Raw genomic sequence first — 14177 nt, 5'->3', positions numbered from 1 at the left:
CCTAAACTTCCTGTGCCTGCACCCTAAGTCTAACCACCCTTCTGCTGCCTAACCCTAACCTTCCTGTGTCTGCACCCTAAGCCTAACCACCCTTCTGCTGCCTAACCTTCCTGTGTCTGCACCCAAAGCCTAACTCCTTCTGCTGTCTAACCCTAACCTTCCTGTGTCTGCACCCAAAGCCTAACTCCCCTTCTGCTGTCTAACCCTAAGCCCCCTTCTGCTGCCTAACCCCAACCTTCCTGTGTCTGCACCCTAAGCCTAACCCCCTTCTGCTGCCTAACCCTAAACTTCCTGTGCCTGCACCCCAAGTCTAACCACCCTTCTGTTGCCTAACCCTAACCTTTGTGTCTGCACCCTAAGCCTAACCCCCCTTCTGCTGCCTAACCCTAACCTTCCTGTGCCTGCACCCTAAGCCTAACTTCCCTTCTGCTGTCTAACCCTAAGCCTAACCCCCCTTCTGCTGCCTAACCATAACCTTCCTGTGTCTGCACCCTAAGCCTAACTCCCCTTCTGCTGCCTAACCCTAACCTTCCTGTGTCTGCACCCTAAGCCTAACTCCCCTTCTGCTGCCTAACCCTAACCTTCCTGTGTCTGCACCCTAAGCCTAACTCCCCTTCTGCTGCTTAACCCTAACCTTCCTGTGTCTGCACCCTAAGCCTAACCCCCTTCTGCTGCCTATCCCTAACCTTTCTGTGTCTGCACCCTAAGCCTAACTCCCCTTCTGCTGCCTAACCCTAAACTTCCTGTGCCTGCACCCTAAGTCTAACCACCCTTCTGCTGCCTAACCCTAACCTTCCTGTGTCTGCACCCTAAGCCTAACCACCCTTCTGCTGCCTAACCTTCCTGTGTCTGCACCCAAAGCCTAACTCCCCTTCTGCTGTCTAACCCTAACCTTCCTGTGTCTGCACCCAAAGCCTAACTCCCCTTCTGCTGTCTAACCCTAAGCCCCCTTCTGCTGCCTAACCCTAACCTTCCTGTGTCTGCACCCTAAGCCTAACCCCCTTCTGCTGCCTAACCCTAAACTTCCTGTGCCTGCACCCTAAGTCTAACCACCCTTCTGCTGCCTAACCCTAACCTTTCTGTGTCTGCACCCTAAGCCTAACCCCCCTTCTGCTGCCTAACCCTAAACTTCCTGTGCCTGCACCCTAAGCCTAACTCCCCTTCTGCTGTCTAACCCTAAACTTCCTGTGCCTGCACCCTAAGCCTAACCCCCCTTCTGCTGCCTAACCCTAACCTTCCTGTGCCTGCATCCTAAGCCTAACCCCCCTTCTGCTGCCTAACCCTAAACTTCCTGTGACTGCACCCTAAGTCTAACCACCCTTCTGCTGCCTAACCCTAACCTTCCTGTGCCTGCACCCCAAGTCTAACCACCCTTCTGCTGCCTAACCCTAACCTTCCTGTGCCTGCACCCTAAGTCTAACCACCCTTCTGCTGCCTAACCCTAACCTTTCTGTGTCTGCACCCTAAGCCTAACCCCCCTTCTGCTGCCTAACCCTAACCTTCCTGTGCCTGCACCCTAAGCCTAACCCCCCTTCTGCTGCCTAACCCTAACCACACACACACACCCCCGCGGCAGGACGGCAGCGCGTTCTGCTGTCAAGATGATTGGGATGCCGGCTGTCAGTATTTTGGCGCCGGCATCCCGTTTGGCGTTGGTATTCCGATGCCGATATTGTGTCCTCCCTCGGGATCCCGGCGTTGGTATATTGACCGCCGGGATCCCAGTCGTTGGGAAGCCAACTGCTGGATATACTTAAAACCTGGACTGTTGAGGTTCCTTGAGGACCAGTTTAGGAACCTCTGCTCTAGTTGATATCTGCAGCTACTGGATATAGCTAACTTTAGGATAACGCTGATGTAACCCATAGGAACAAAACTGGATAATAGCGGTGAAGAGGGGGTGAGCTAAACAATGAAAGCTCATTTCTGAATGAACGCTGCAAATAACTGGACAAGCGTGACACTTACACCTTATTAGTAATTAATAAAAACACAACCTTTGCAAGATGAAGCTGGAAAATGTATTTGAACACAAGTATTACAAACCGTAAAAAAAAAAACCCACAGGTAAGAAACACAATCCCTTTATTTATGGGAGGACAGGCCTATTAAACAGAGGAGCCTGGGGGGACACCGCGTCACCAGTCGGCAGCGCATGAAAGCTGCTTTGATCATGACAATGTTTGCTTGGGGCTAGCACTTTAAAAAAAACGGGCGACATGCTGCTCGCCAGATGTTATGGACATGTTTCTCTGTGCAGCCTGCTGGGATGTGTAGTTCCACAACGGCACGTGGGCCACAGGTTACTCAGGAAGCAGCTACCTACAAGATCAGATCGTTAAGGATGTTGTACTTAGGGTTCACACAGCGGCTGTCAGATTTATCCTTAAGAATTAGAATTATACTGTAGCCATCTGCAAAAGGTTATATACAGAGCTCCCATAACCACCTGCAATATCCAATAAAAAATAATAACTATAAAATAAAAATAAAATAAAAAAATGAAGAAAATTGAAAAAATAGAAAAAAGAAAAAGAAAAAAAAAGAAAAAGAAGAATATAAAATTACATATTTTACACTGATGCTTAATGCTAGATGAGATGAAAAAACAAAAAAACATATTTTGTGACTCTTCCCCGGAACTGTACGCAAGTACTGTACATGCTCACAAACAAGGCAAGGTGATTGGCAATAAAAGGGATTCCAGGTTAGAATGGAGTCAGCTTTATATCCAGAACGGATATATTTTATCTGTAAATGTGGCTCAGTCCAGTAAAAGAAAGGGATCTTCTTAAAATAAATTGGTTTTGTAAGAAACAAACAAACTAAAAAAATAAACTATAAGTTAACCCTTATTACTCTGGGACAGCGATTTTTTTTTTTTTTTTTTAATAACTTGCACCAGTAACTGATGTTATATCTCCACAATAGTCCTCTCAATAATAAATAGGCTCCGCTGCCTGTAGATCGCTCATGTAAAATATCAACATTTTATGTTGTGTCCCTGAGACTTCACTGTTATTTAACATTGCAGAATTAAGAACGGTGACCTGAATCGAGAAACGTACTTGCGTCACTTCTTAAGAAATAAAGAAATTTGCTCTTACAATTTGTGTATTCGCCGGAATACTGACCGCGGGGGACGGGGTATTACCTACATCCCGTTTGATCCTATAATAAATATTTTTATTTTTCTGCTGCAATTTCTCAAGAGATTGGTCCAAACGTTTCCAAGAAGTTGCTACTAAATTACTGCTGCCCACTTTCCAACTATAGTTACAGATAGAGCAGACTTTATTGCAGTAGTTCCTCCACCTGGCTCAGTAATTATGTTTTGTTTATTTAATCCCCAAATAATGAAATGAAAAAGATATCTGAGCCATTCTAAAGAAAACAAATAGCGGCTTTAAGGAGGCAAAAAACATGCCAGCATCTGGAGAACTTGACACAATTTGGGTCATAATGGCCTGGCTGAAACGCGTCATGTCTGCCATATTTAGATCTTGAAAATGCTTTAAGTTAATATAAACCTCTGTTGGGTTCCACAACAGAATTGGCACTTGGGTCCACTCTACAGGTAGAGTCACAGATGCACTCTCCAATTGTAGATTCTTGTAGCAATTCACGAATATCTGTAAACTTAGCGAGCAAAGGCTGAGAAAAGTGGTGGCTATTGAGATATGGTATCCGGTTGATAGATAGACCGTGTCTAGTTAGACAGTCAATAGATTGTCTAACATACTGTATGGTGTCTGACATTAGGTCGACGGGGTCAAAATGTCGACAGGTCAAAAGGTCGACAGGTCAAAAGGTCGACAATTTTTTAAACATTTTATTTACCATGTTTTTGGACTATTTCATACCTTCTCTATCCATGTCGGCATAGAGTTGGTTATAAACCTTGTGGTGAGCGAAGCGAGCCACGTGAGGGGATGCCTTTCTACAATTGGGGGTCCCAGATGACAAAACTATCCACACAAACCACAAAAATGCAAAAAACATGGTGTCTACCTTTTATGTCGATCAATTTTTGACCCTGTCGACCTAATGTCTGTCTAACATGTGGTGTCAATCTATTGACTGTCTAACTAGACACTGTCTATCTTTTATACCACACCCATTGAGAATGCATGTAATCAGTATATATACACATTGCTAGATTGCACGTATCAGTTTGAACGTACAGCAAGTCTGGAACAGGAATGGTTACATCCGAATTCTCATTACACGGCATCTCTAAATCTGCATTTCACCTTATAAGAAATGAATAATTATTTTTTTTGTGTGTAAAAATACTGTTGGCTTCTGTAAGTTTTTAACGGAAAAAGGTTTCTGATTAAGAAAATATTTTTGATAAATAGTTGAACGGGAGTGATGGGAAGCGGTGCAATAACAATATTGTTAAACGTACATTACTTCTGCTTATGGAGTGCAGATAAAAACTTCCTATATTTAACGGTTACAAAAAAAATTATTATTATTATTATTATTATTATTATTATTATTTGCAGGTCCATAAATTGAAACTTTTTGAGTAGACCAGGCCTGACCAACCTGTGGCTCTCCAGCTGTTGTAAAACTACACATCCCAGCATGCCCTGCCACAGTTGCAGCATTACCTAATTGCAAAACTGTGCCAGGGCATGCTGGAACTTGTAGTTTCACAACAGCTGGAGAGCCACAGGTTGGCTGGGCCTGGAATAGACCTAGTTGCTTAAATGCAAACCTTGCATGGAAGCTGTTGGTGCACATGCAGCATTCAAACACGCGTGACGGATATTACGTGTAAATGCAGACTGAGAGCCGTATGTGGGACCCCAATTAACTGCACCTATTAATTTTCTTAGGTACAAGTCTTTATCTTCATCCTGAATGGTGCTGCCGACTCACAGAATCGCTAGCGTTTTGCCTGTAGGTGACTGTACAGAACAAAAAAAAACACTTCGCATCGCGCACAATGAGATTGGCTGGCAGTACACAAGACACTGTATATAACATCCAGCTACTACATAACGAGGGTATCCGGTCTTTAAGTCGACCACACTTAGGTTTGACAGTCATTAGGTCGACCACTATTGGTCGACATGCATTCGGGCGACATGGCAAATGTGGACACATGAAAAAAGTCGACATCAGTTTTTCAAAAAGGTTTTCAGTTTTTAAACTTTCTTACTTTACTATCCACGTGGACTACGATTGGGAATGGTAACCTGTGCAGAGTGAGGCACCTTGCCGCCCAAAGCACGGCGAGCAAAGTGAGCTATGCGAGGGGACACGGTGCACTAATTGGGGTTCCCGGTCACTTTACAAAGAAAACGACACAAAACCCCCCCAAAACCCCTCAAATGTTGACCTTTCCAGTGTCTACCTATCCCAGGTGTCGACCTAGTCACTGTGTCACTGTCGACCAATAGTGGTCGACTCAATGATCCCATAAAGAGTTTAAGGATGAATCACAATCTCTCAAGACACCTGAATCGTGACTGATCACTCTGTCCACTGATATTCTACTTATTGGATAAAACTTATAGGGGGAGATGTACCAAGCATTAGGGGGACATGTACTAAGCAGTGATAAAAGTGGAGATGTAAGCCAGTGGAGAAGCTGCCCATGGCAACCAATCAGCTGCTCTGTATACATTTATACTATGCTAATTTTAAATGTTACGTCAATGCTGGTTGGTTGCCATGGGCAACTCCTCCACTGGCTCACTTCTCCACTTTTATCACTGCTTAGTAAATCTCCCCCTAAGAGAGAAAGTGGAGAAAATGCACATACCAACCAATCATTTGACAGGCTGTGCTAGAAAAAGGACAGTGTAATAGACGCTGACTGGGTTGCTAAGAGCAACTTCACTAACTCTTTCCAAGATTGATAAATCTCCCCCGGTCACTGGAAGCCTGGTTTCAGAATTGAACGACTTGTACAGTTACCCTGGGGGGTTCCAGATCATTATTTTGCCTGGTTCATAGTGCTGGGATAGTATATTGTAAAAACTATGGCCCCCATTTATCAAGCGTGGAGAGTGATAAATAGCACAGTGATAAAGTACCAGCCAATCAGCTCCTAACTGTCATGTTACAGGCTGGGTTTGAAAATTGACAGTGATGAGCTGATTGGTTTGGCACTTTATCACCAGGATACACTCGTGCACGGTGATAAACAAATCCTATAATATATATATATATATATATATATATATATATATATATATATATATATATATATATACACATATACATATATATATATATATATATTATACATACACACACTCGCATATATACAGATACATACAGTATACTGTATGCATGTGTACACACACGGTGGCTCAAATAGAGCCCTGACAGCTCTCAGTTGCCTGGAAACGGAAGCATTAGTCATGGGCTGTAATTCCTACGTACATCTCCAGCTTCCAGCATGAAGATTTGTGTAAGATGTGAAAGGTGGGCATTTCTCATCAGCAATAATAGTTACTGTCAGATTAGAAAGCCAAAAGAAGCTTAATGCGGTTTACACAGAATTAGGTTGTGCTGCGCTCATTATCAAGGGGCTGGCAGTCTGGTGTATGGAGAGCGCCTCTTAATAAGATAACATGCGACACTGTCGTCACTTTGATTTACCAAGGTAGCATCGGCACTTGTGTTGTTTGGTTTGACCAACGGAGGGACGCCGTCAGCGAAATCCCACGGATTAGCCACGAGCCTCGTTGGCCTCTCACAATGAAAGCGCCAAGTGCCTCAGATTACCGAGCGGCCCAGAAATGCTGATGAAGCCACTAGGTCATAGTGGAAGGCGTGTTAGAGGCACATTACTGCGAGCGCCCACGGTGGGCGCATAAAAGGTCAACACAGGAAATTAATGCCCAGATTTATCAAGCCTTGGAGAGTGATAAATAGCACAGTGATAAATGACCAGCCAATCAGCCCCTGTCATTTTTCAAAAACAGCCTGTAACACGAAAGTTAGGAGCGGATTGGTTGCTACTTTATCACCGTCCTCTTTATCACTCTCTAATGCTTGATAAATAGGGACCCAAATATCACACAGCAAAGATAAAACACCATGATTGCATTAAATAGGACTTACTGTATCTAGACGTAGGTGAGGCACAAGCAGCCTTAGAACTCACAATGAGCTAGTGACATCATCGAGGCATGAGGCACCATGTGCCTCGTCCCTCAGTGATATCACCAGTTCAGAGCGAACTGACAGGCCAAATACGGGTTCAGCCCACAAAACAGTTGCGTGGGAGGTACAGTAGGTCCGCTTTATAAGATGCAACTTACCGACTTTGCAGTGGCAGATATGTACTGAACGACCATCTCGTGTTTTCTGGACAGATCTTTCTGCCGCAGGGGTGCCTTCCGGTCCTCATTCAGATTCATATCTTCCTATAAATAAAAAAAGATGAGATTCACAATTTAATGTTAGAAAAATAAATTAAGAGACTGCATTCATATGTTGTGGCTCCTTAATCTGCTTGTGAGTTCGCAACCGGTGATGCACAAAATGGTTTCTGCAATACCCATGCATTGGTGCCTCCGGAACAGAGCTGGTTACATGCATATTGGTCACTAGGTAATGACTTTAAGCTCACTCTGGATTTTGTTTTCATTTTCTGTACAGCAATGCACAGGTTCCGCAAGAACTTCTGTCCTACAATGGTGAGATCCTACATGCTGTGGAGGCAGGTGCCCACATTTTGCCCAGACTTCTAGACTGCCCTTGAATTATACATTATACACATGTAACCTTATACTGCACAGGACTATGGTGTATTTTCTCTTTCGCATTGCCGTTATAAATCTGGTACATTATCATGCATGCACTAGCAGTATTTACTATATAACAGGATCCCAGACCATGCACTCTTTAATAATTAGCCAAGCCTCTGTGGCAACTGGCCACCCCCCTTCTCCTGAAGAGAGACCACACCCCTAAGCATGGGCCCCTACCACTCCATTCCCCCCACTGGTGGGCCCTTAATACCCCAGTCCGACACTGTCTATAGTAGAGGTGAGCAGGTTCGGTTCTCAGAGAACTGAACCCCCACAAACTTCACTACCCTAGCCCGGATCAGAGAGTCAGGCTCGGGTTCTCCCGCCTGACTCGGAAACCAGAACGAGGCAAAACGTCATCATCCCGCTGTCGGATTCTCGCGGGATTTGGATTCCATATAAGGAGCCGCGCGTCCCCGCCATTTTCATTCCGGCATTGGAGAGTGTAGAGAGAAGACGTGTCTCCGTTCTCTCAGTGTCCTCAGTGTCCATGTCTTGTGCTGCATCAGTCCAGTCACAGTGGTGGTGTCCTCTGCTGCCACATGTCCAGTGCTGTCCAGTGGTGCTGTGTTGTGCTGCATCAGTCCAGTGGTGGTGTCTTGTGCTGCATCAGTCCAGTCACAGTGGTGGTGTCCTCTGCTGCCACATGTCCAGTGCTGCTGTATAAGTCCAGTCCAGTGGTGCTGTGTTGTGCTGCATCAGTTCAGTGGATGTGTGTTGTGCTGCATCAGTCCAGTCACAGTGGTGGTGTCCTCTGCTGCCATATGTCCAGTGCTGCTGTATAAGTCCAGTCCATTGCAGTGGTGCTGTGTTGTCCTGCATCAGTCCAGTGGTGGTGTCCCTGTCCTTCTGTATATGTCCAGTGATCCTGCAGTATAATTCCTGTGGTACTGGCGTACAAGTCCAGTCCAGTGATCCTGCCGTATATGTCCAGTGATACTGGCGTATATAAATATACCTTGTTGCAAAGCGGATTACTGAGGCCATAACAACTATGCTGGTGCTAGACGTGCATCCGGTATCCACCATTAGTGCAGTGGGACTGCAGTGCCACTCCTAGATGGGCCAGGTGTTTGTGCCGCACACTTGTGTCGTTTAGCCATACAGCCACCTCGGTGCAACCTTTTGGCCTAAAAACAATATTGCGAGGTGTTCAGAATAGACTGGAAATGAATGTTATTGAGGTTAATAATACCCTAGGATCAAAATTACCCCCAAATTCTGTGATTTTTAGCGGTTTTTATGTTTTTTTCAAAAATCAACCAGATCCAAAACTCGAAAGGGTGGTTTTGGCAGGTTCCGGTATGAATGGTCGACCATGTTATGGTCGACAGTCATTAGGTCGACCACTATTGGTCGACATTGACATGGTCGACATGTACACATGGTCGACACATGAAAATGGTCGACACATGAAAGGTCGACACATGAAAAGGTCGATATGAGTTTTTTTAAACTTTTTTTGGTGTCGTTTTTTGCGTAAAGTGACTGGGAACCCCAATTAGTGCACCGCTTCGCTCGCCATGCTTCGGGCATGGTGCCTTGGCTCGGCAACCGCTTCGCTCGGCACAGATTACCGTTCCAATCGTAGTCCACGTGGATCGTAAAGTATGGAAAAGTTCCCCAAAAGAAAAAAAAAAAAGTAAAAAAAACTCATGTCGACCTTTTAATGTGTAGACCTTTCATGTGTCGACCATTTTCATGTGTCGACCATGTGTCCATGTCGACCATGTCAATGTCGACCAATAGTGGTCGACCTAATGACTGTCGACCATAACATGGTCGACCATCTGAACGGATACCGTTTTGGCAAAACCAATCCAAAACCAAAACACGAGTGGGGAATTAGAACCAAAACCCGAAAAGTGCACGCCGCACATTTCTAGTCTATAGTGCTTTGCTCCCTTCCTAGGTGCTTCTTCAGCTTTTCTTTCGCTGCTAGAGATGCACAAATCTGCAATTTGCACCTAGACCAAACAACTACTTAAAGGACCGGTAATCACTTTGTAGGACACTATAGTCTACTAGCCAACATTTGCAGAAAGTGGCCGATAACACAAAGTCAATTTGCAATCCACTAGCCGCTGCAGTGTAAATGTAGTGTGTCCAACAACTTACATTCTGTCAACGTGTGGAAACTTTTACCATTTATATTTTGAATGCTATACAGGTCTGTCTGACCCTCTGTCTACTGTACACGTGTTTTAGGTAAAATATCCCTTTAAACAGAATATCAATCATGGGGGGGAAAAAGTGTACTGTACCTTTTAATATTTATACAACATGAACATACAAAACAGATACATTGTTAGAGAATTGTTACAATAAACCGCAAAAACACATTTGTTTACAAACAAAATAGAAAATATGTGAAAAATGTATTCTGGTTATATAGAGAGAAGAGATGAGGATTATTCAGGAGAACGCTCGTGCTGGGTTTACGTACAGGTGAAGGAGCCACCAGCAGGGGTGAGGATGATACAACATACTGTATACCCATTACCGGCACTCTGCTTTATTCCACGGACCAGCAACAATGCAGCTACCCCGTCACACCCAGAGCAAATGTTCCCCCGACTGACCACCTGTAAATTCATACTGAAAGTATTCGGTAAACATCTACTCATTTGAGCACTAATTTGGCAGAGCAGAGTGAGCGCAGGATCATTCTTAAGGGTTGAATTCATTATCCATTCTGGTATTTTGTAGCATTGCGGAAGCGTGCTCTTGTCACATCTGTTTTCAGGAGCCCGTCTCAGCTGTAAGCTCACGGGCCCGGGGAAAGTGTGAGATCTGCCACAGATGCAGCAGGATTTTATTTTTAGGCGTAAGATGTTCAAGGAGCATAGGCAACAAACGCCCATTGGGCCAGCTGGAGATGAGGAGGTAGCAACCCACCCACAAACACACATCCAATTGTCCCTACAAGTGGACGTAATTTGTTCACAGAGTTAAACTTCACTTGTGCTGCTGGGAAAACATGGAAGACGTCTGGTTTGTGAGATGCTCTTAACTCCAAACTATTTATTTGCCCTCCTCTATCAAAAACCATGAGGCCCCAGGACACCCAGCACCCTCACTCTTTAGGAGCACCTGCAGACCTTCTGGGCACACCACCTGGAGTTAGTTGTCTAGTTAGAGATGTCCATCATCAGTCCTACAGTGGTGGTAAACCATTGCACCACTGATGTCCACCAATGGAGTACAAAGGCAGCCAACCGCCATGTTCTGCAAATGCACAACCGGTAACCATCATCAGTTCCATCTATCATTGATGGCTTTCCACTGGTGGTTTCAAACTATCGCCAATGGCCGTCCCTATGTCCAGTCCAACATGTATTGACACTACTTGCCCAACCGGCCAAGAATCCGCATCTGTCAGCCTACGTTCACACTTTAGGGTGTTCCCACGGGAGCTCTGCCAGATGTGGGAATTACACAAATGTCGGATGTAGTTCTTCTGCAATACTGTGACCACATGCCAGTAGCAGATTTAGGGGTGAGGGCGCCCCTAGGCACAACAGTAAAGGTCGCCCACTGCCTTCCTAATTTTATTATTTTTATTGATTGGTTATAAACTCTCATTTGATGATAGCTAATTTAATATTTTAATAATCTAAAATTCTATTGTTTATTATCTATACACGTGGTACCGCTTACAGGGGCAGTCTGTATGTCCTAACCGCTTACACTCCATTTAAGATGGCTTATGGTACAGTACAGTGGAAATATGTTGCCGTTTTGGGCTGACAGTACCAACACAAGCATCCAAGTGCCGCCCCCAAACAAGTGCCGCCCCTAGGCACGTGCCTAATGGGAAATTCGCCACTGGTGGAACCACTGCGGGTGCAGACGCTACATAGCCAAGGCGTCCGGAACTCCAGGATAGGCATTTGAGTTCTTATTTGGTTTGCATTCCAGCATACACAGTCGTTCACTGCTCCTGTATTTTTATTCTGAGATACATTTTACAGAACACAATCTACAAAGCAAAACAGTTAACTAAAGCATAAGGTAAAATAAGTAGTGACCTATGATATCAATAACCTGTATAAAATGCAATAAAGAATAAAAATGGCACCAGGAGTTAGAGCCAAGATTTGAAGATGTGTGCTATAAGGATTAGTGTTGCAGATGATATGTACCCCCAGTCTCTGCCGACGACCCAGGGGCACGGACTGTGCTGAGTCGGCCCAGGGGCACTGGTCTAATTCCGACGGACTTTGATAGTCGTGTGTTGCATATTAGCTAGTAGTGTATTTCTGCTGCAAATAGCTTGTTCTATCCCATCCTACATGATACTAGTTTAAGAGCTGGTAATGACAGAAGAAGCGGCTTATTTTACCACCATAGCCTTGGAAATCTTCCACCATGTTTCATTCTTTGCGGCACTGCATATTCTCTTGCAGGATAATCTCTCTTGCAGATGGGTATACAGGGGCATCAGTTAAATGTCAGTGTTCAGATATACTATGGCATCCAACTATTGCTCTAGGTCAGGGGTTCTCAAACTCTGTCCTCAGGACCCCACACAGGTCACATTTCCCAGGTCACCAGGCAGCTGCACTGTGTATCACCAACTGTCACATTTGAAAAATCCACATGTGACCTGGAAAACATGAACCGTGTGGGGTCCTGGGGACAGAGTTTGGGAACCTGTGCTCTAGGTGATCAATGCACCAAGGAAAACGGTTCCGGTATGAATGGTCGACCATGTTCTGGTAGACAGTCATTAGGTCGACCACTATTGGTCGACACTGGCATGGTCGAAATGGACACATGGTCGACACATGAAAAGGTCGACATGAGGGTTTTTTAAAAAAACTTTTTTAGGCGTTTTCTGTGTAAAGCGACGGGGAACCCCAATTAGTGCAGCGCGTTCGCTCGCCATGCTTGGGGCAAGGTGCCTCACTAGGCTCGGCACAGGTTACCGTTCCCAATCGTAGTCCACGTGGATCATAAAGTATGGAAAAGTTCCACAAAAGAATTTTTTTTTATAAACTCATTTCGACCTTTTCATGTGTCGACCATGTGTCCATGTCAACGAATAGTGGTCGACCAAAACATGGTCGACCATCCAAACAGATACCAAGGAAAGCACTCCCCACTGACTGACCAGGCTACACACCTGCACTGTCCATCTAGAGAAAGCTCCTAACTGTCATTTTTCAAACACAGGGGTCTATTCAGGAAGCAGGGAAAAAAAGAGTAGAGAAATTGCCAATGGCAACCAATAAGTCGCTATGTATAATTTTATAGAAAGCACTTAATAATTGTTACCACGGCACTGATTGGTTGCTATGGGCGACATCTTTACTGGTTCACCTCTCCACTCTCTTTAATGCTTCCTGAATAGACCCCAGTGTCTGTAACATGACAGTTAGGAGCTGATTGGCTGGTACTTTACCTTCCGTCCACTTCATCTCCATCCAAGGCTTAGTAAATAGACCCCTAAGTGGGCTTATTCACTCAGAAAGTATATTAAACATTATCTCCTATATAATAGCCCAGATCTGTGACTCTGTGCCTGTGTGCCTAATGCTGGGCGGAGTCACAGCGCTGGGCGGAGTCAGTGTCACAGATCTGGCCAATTCCATAGGAGATGGGTAAATAAACAACCAGCCCAGGATTCACTTTCTCTGGTGTCCCAGCATGGCTGCAGGCACGGGGGGCTGAGGCACAGGGGTCTCCCTGGCCGGCGGTCTGCCCCGGGGCACAGCTCTCCAGGCGCAGCCCCTCTCTGTGCACCATGCTGCATGGGGGACTGCTCAGCTGCGTGACCCGGGGATCAGGAACCAGCGCCAGCTTGCTGACCCCGCCGCACAGCTCACCTGCAGCCAGGCACCGTACTCCACCCTGTGCAGGGACAGCACCACCATCATGTCTTCCGCTCCTCAGTCCTACACCCTGACAAGCCATGGACCAGAGATATGGACAACGCCACACCCACCCCTCGCGGCACCAGACCCTCCCCCAACCCTCCACCACCCGTGGCAACCCTGCACCCGCCCCTCCCCCAACTACGGCACCAGCCCCTCCCCCACCCACAGCACCCCTGCCCCACCCACAGGCACCCCTGCACCCGCTACTCCCCCAGCCGCGGCACCTGCCCCTCCCACCTGCGGCAGGAAGCGAGCACATCCTGCTGGAAGAACGATCGGGATTCCGGCTGATGGTATTTTGACGCCAGGATCCAGACTTCTGGGATATTAACTGCATCCCGCCCCAGGTTATATATAGTGCACATTTGGTTACTGATACTTTTAGGAACCCAACCTTCCAAAATGTTACTAAAATGTAACCTCATTTATCTAGCATTTTATTTTGTAACTGCGGGTGCCTGGGTTGTGCAGCCCATGTGCAGTGTCTATGGGGGTCATTCCGAGTTGATCGCAC

At 45.7% G+C, this 14177-nt stretch overlaps 1 protein-coding gene across 8 annotated transcripts in view; it reads right to left on the bottom strand.

The window, feature by feature from the left end:
• The window catches only part of DIAPH2 (diaphanous related formin 2), a 1435719-nt gene that overhangs the window by 1271746 nt on the left and 149796 nt on the right, over positions 1 to 14177 (bottom strand). For all 8 annotated transcript variants that reach the window (XM_063938356.1, XM_063938358.1, XM_063938359.1 and 5 more), the window contains one exon: positions 7290 to 7394. In XM_063938356.1, the coding sequence (XP_063794426.1) occupies positions 7290 to 7394 (105 nt within the window). The remainder of the gene's footprint in view (positions 1 to 7289; positions 7395 to 14177) is intronic.

Source organism: Pseudophryne corroboree, chromosome 8, assembly GCF_028390025.1.
Source record: "Pseudophryne corroboree isolate aPseCor3 chromosome 8, aPseCor3.hap2, whole genome shotgun sequence".
NCBI lineage: Eukaryota > Metazoa > Chordata > Amphibia > Anura > Myobatrachidae > Pseudophryne > Pseudophryne corroboree.
Note: the sequence above shows the minus strand (reverse complement) of the source record. Positions and strands in the feature narration are given on the sequence as shown.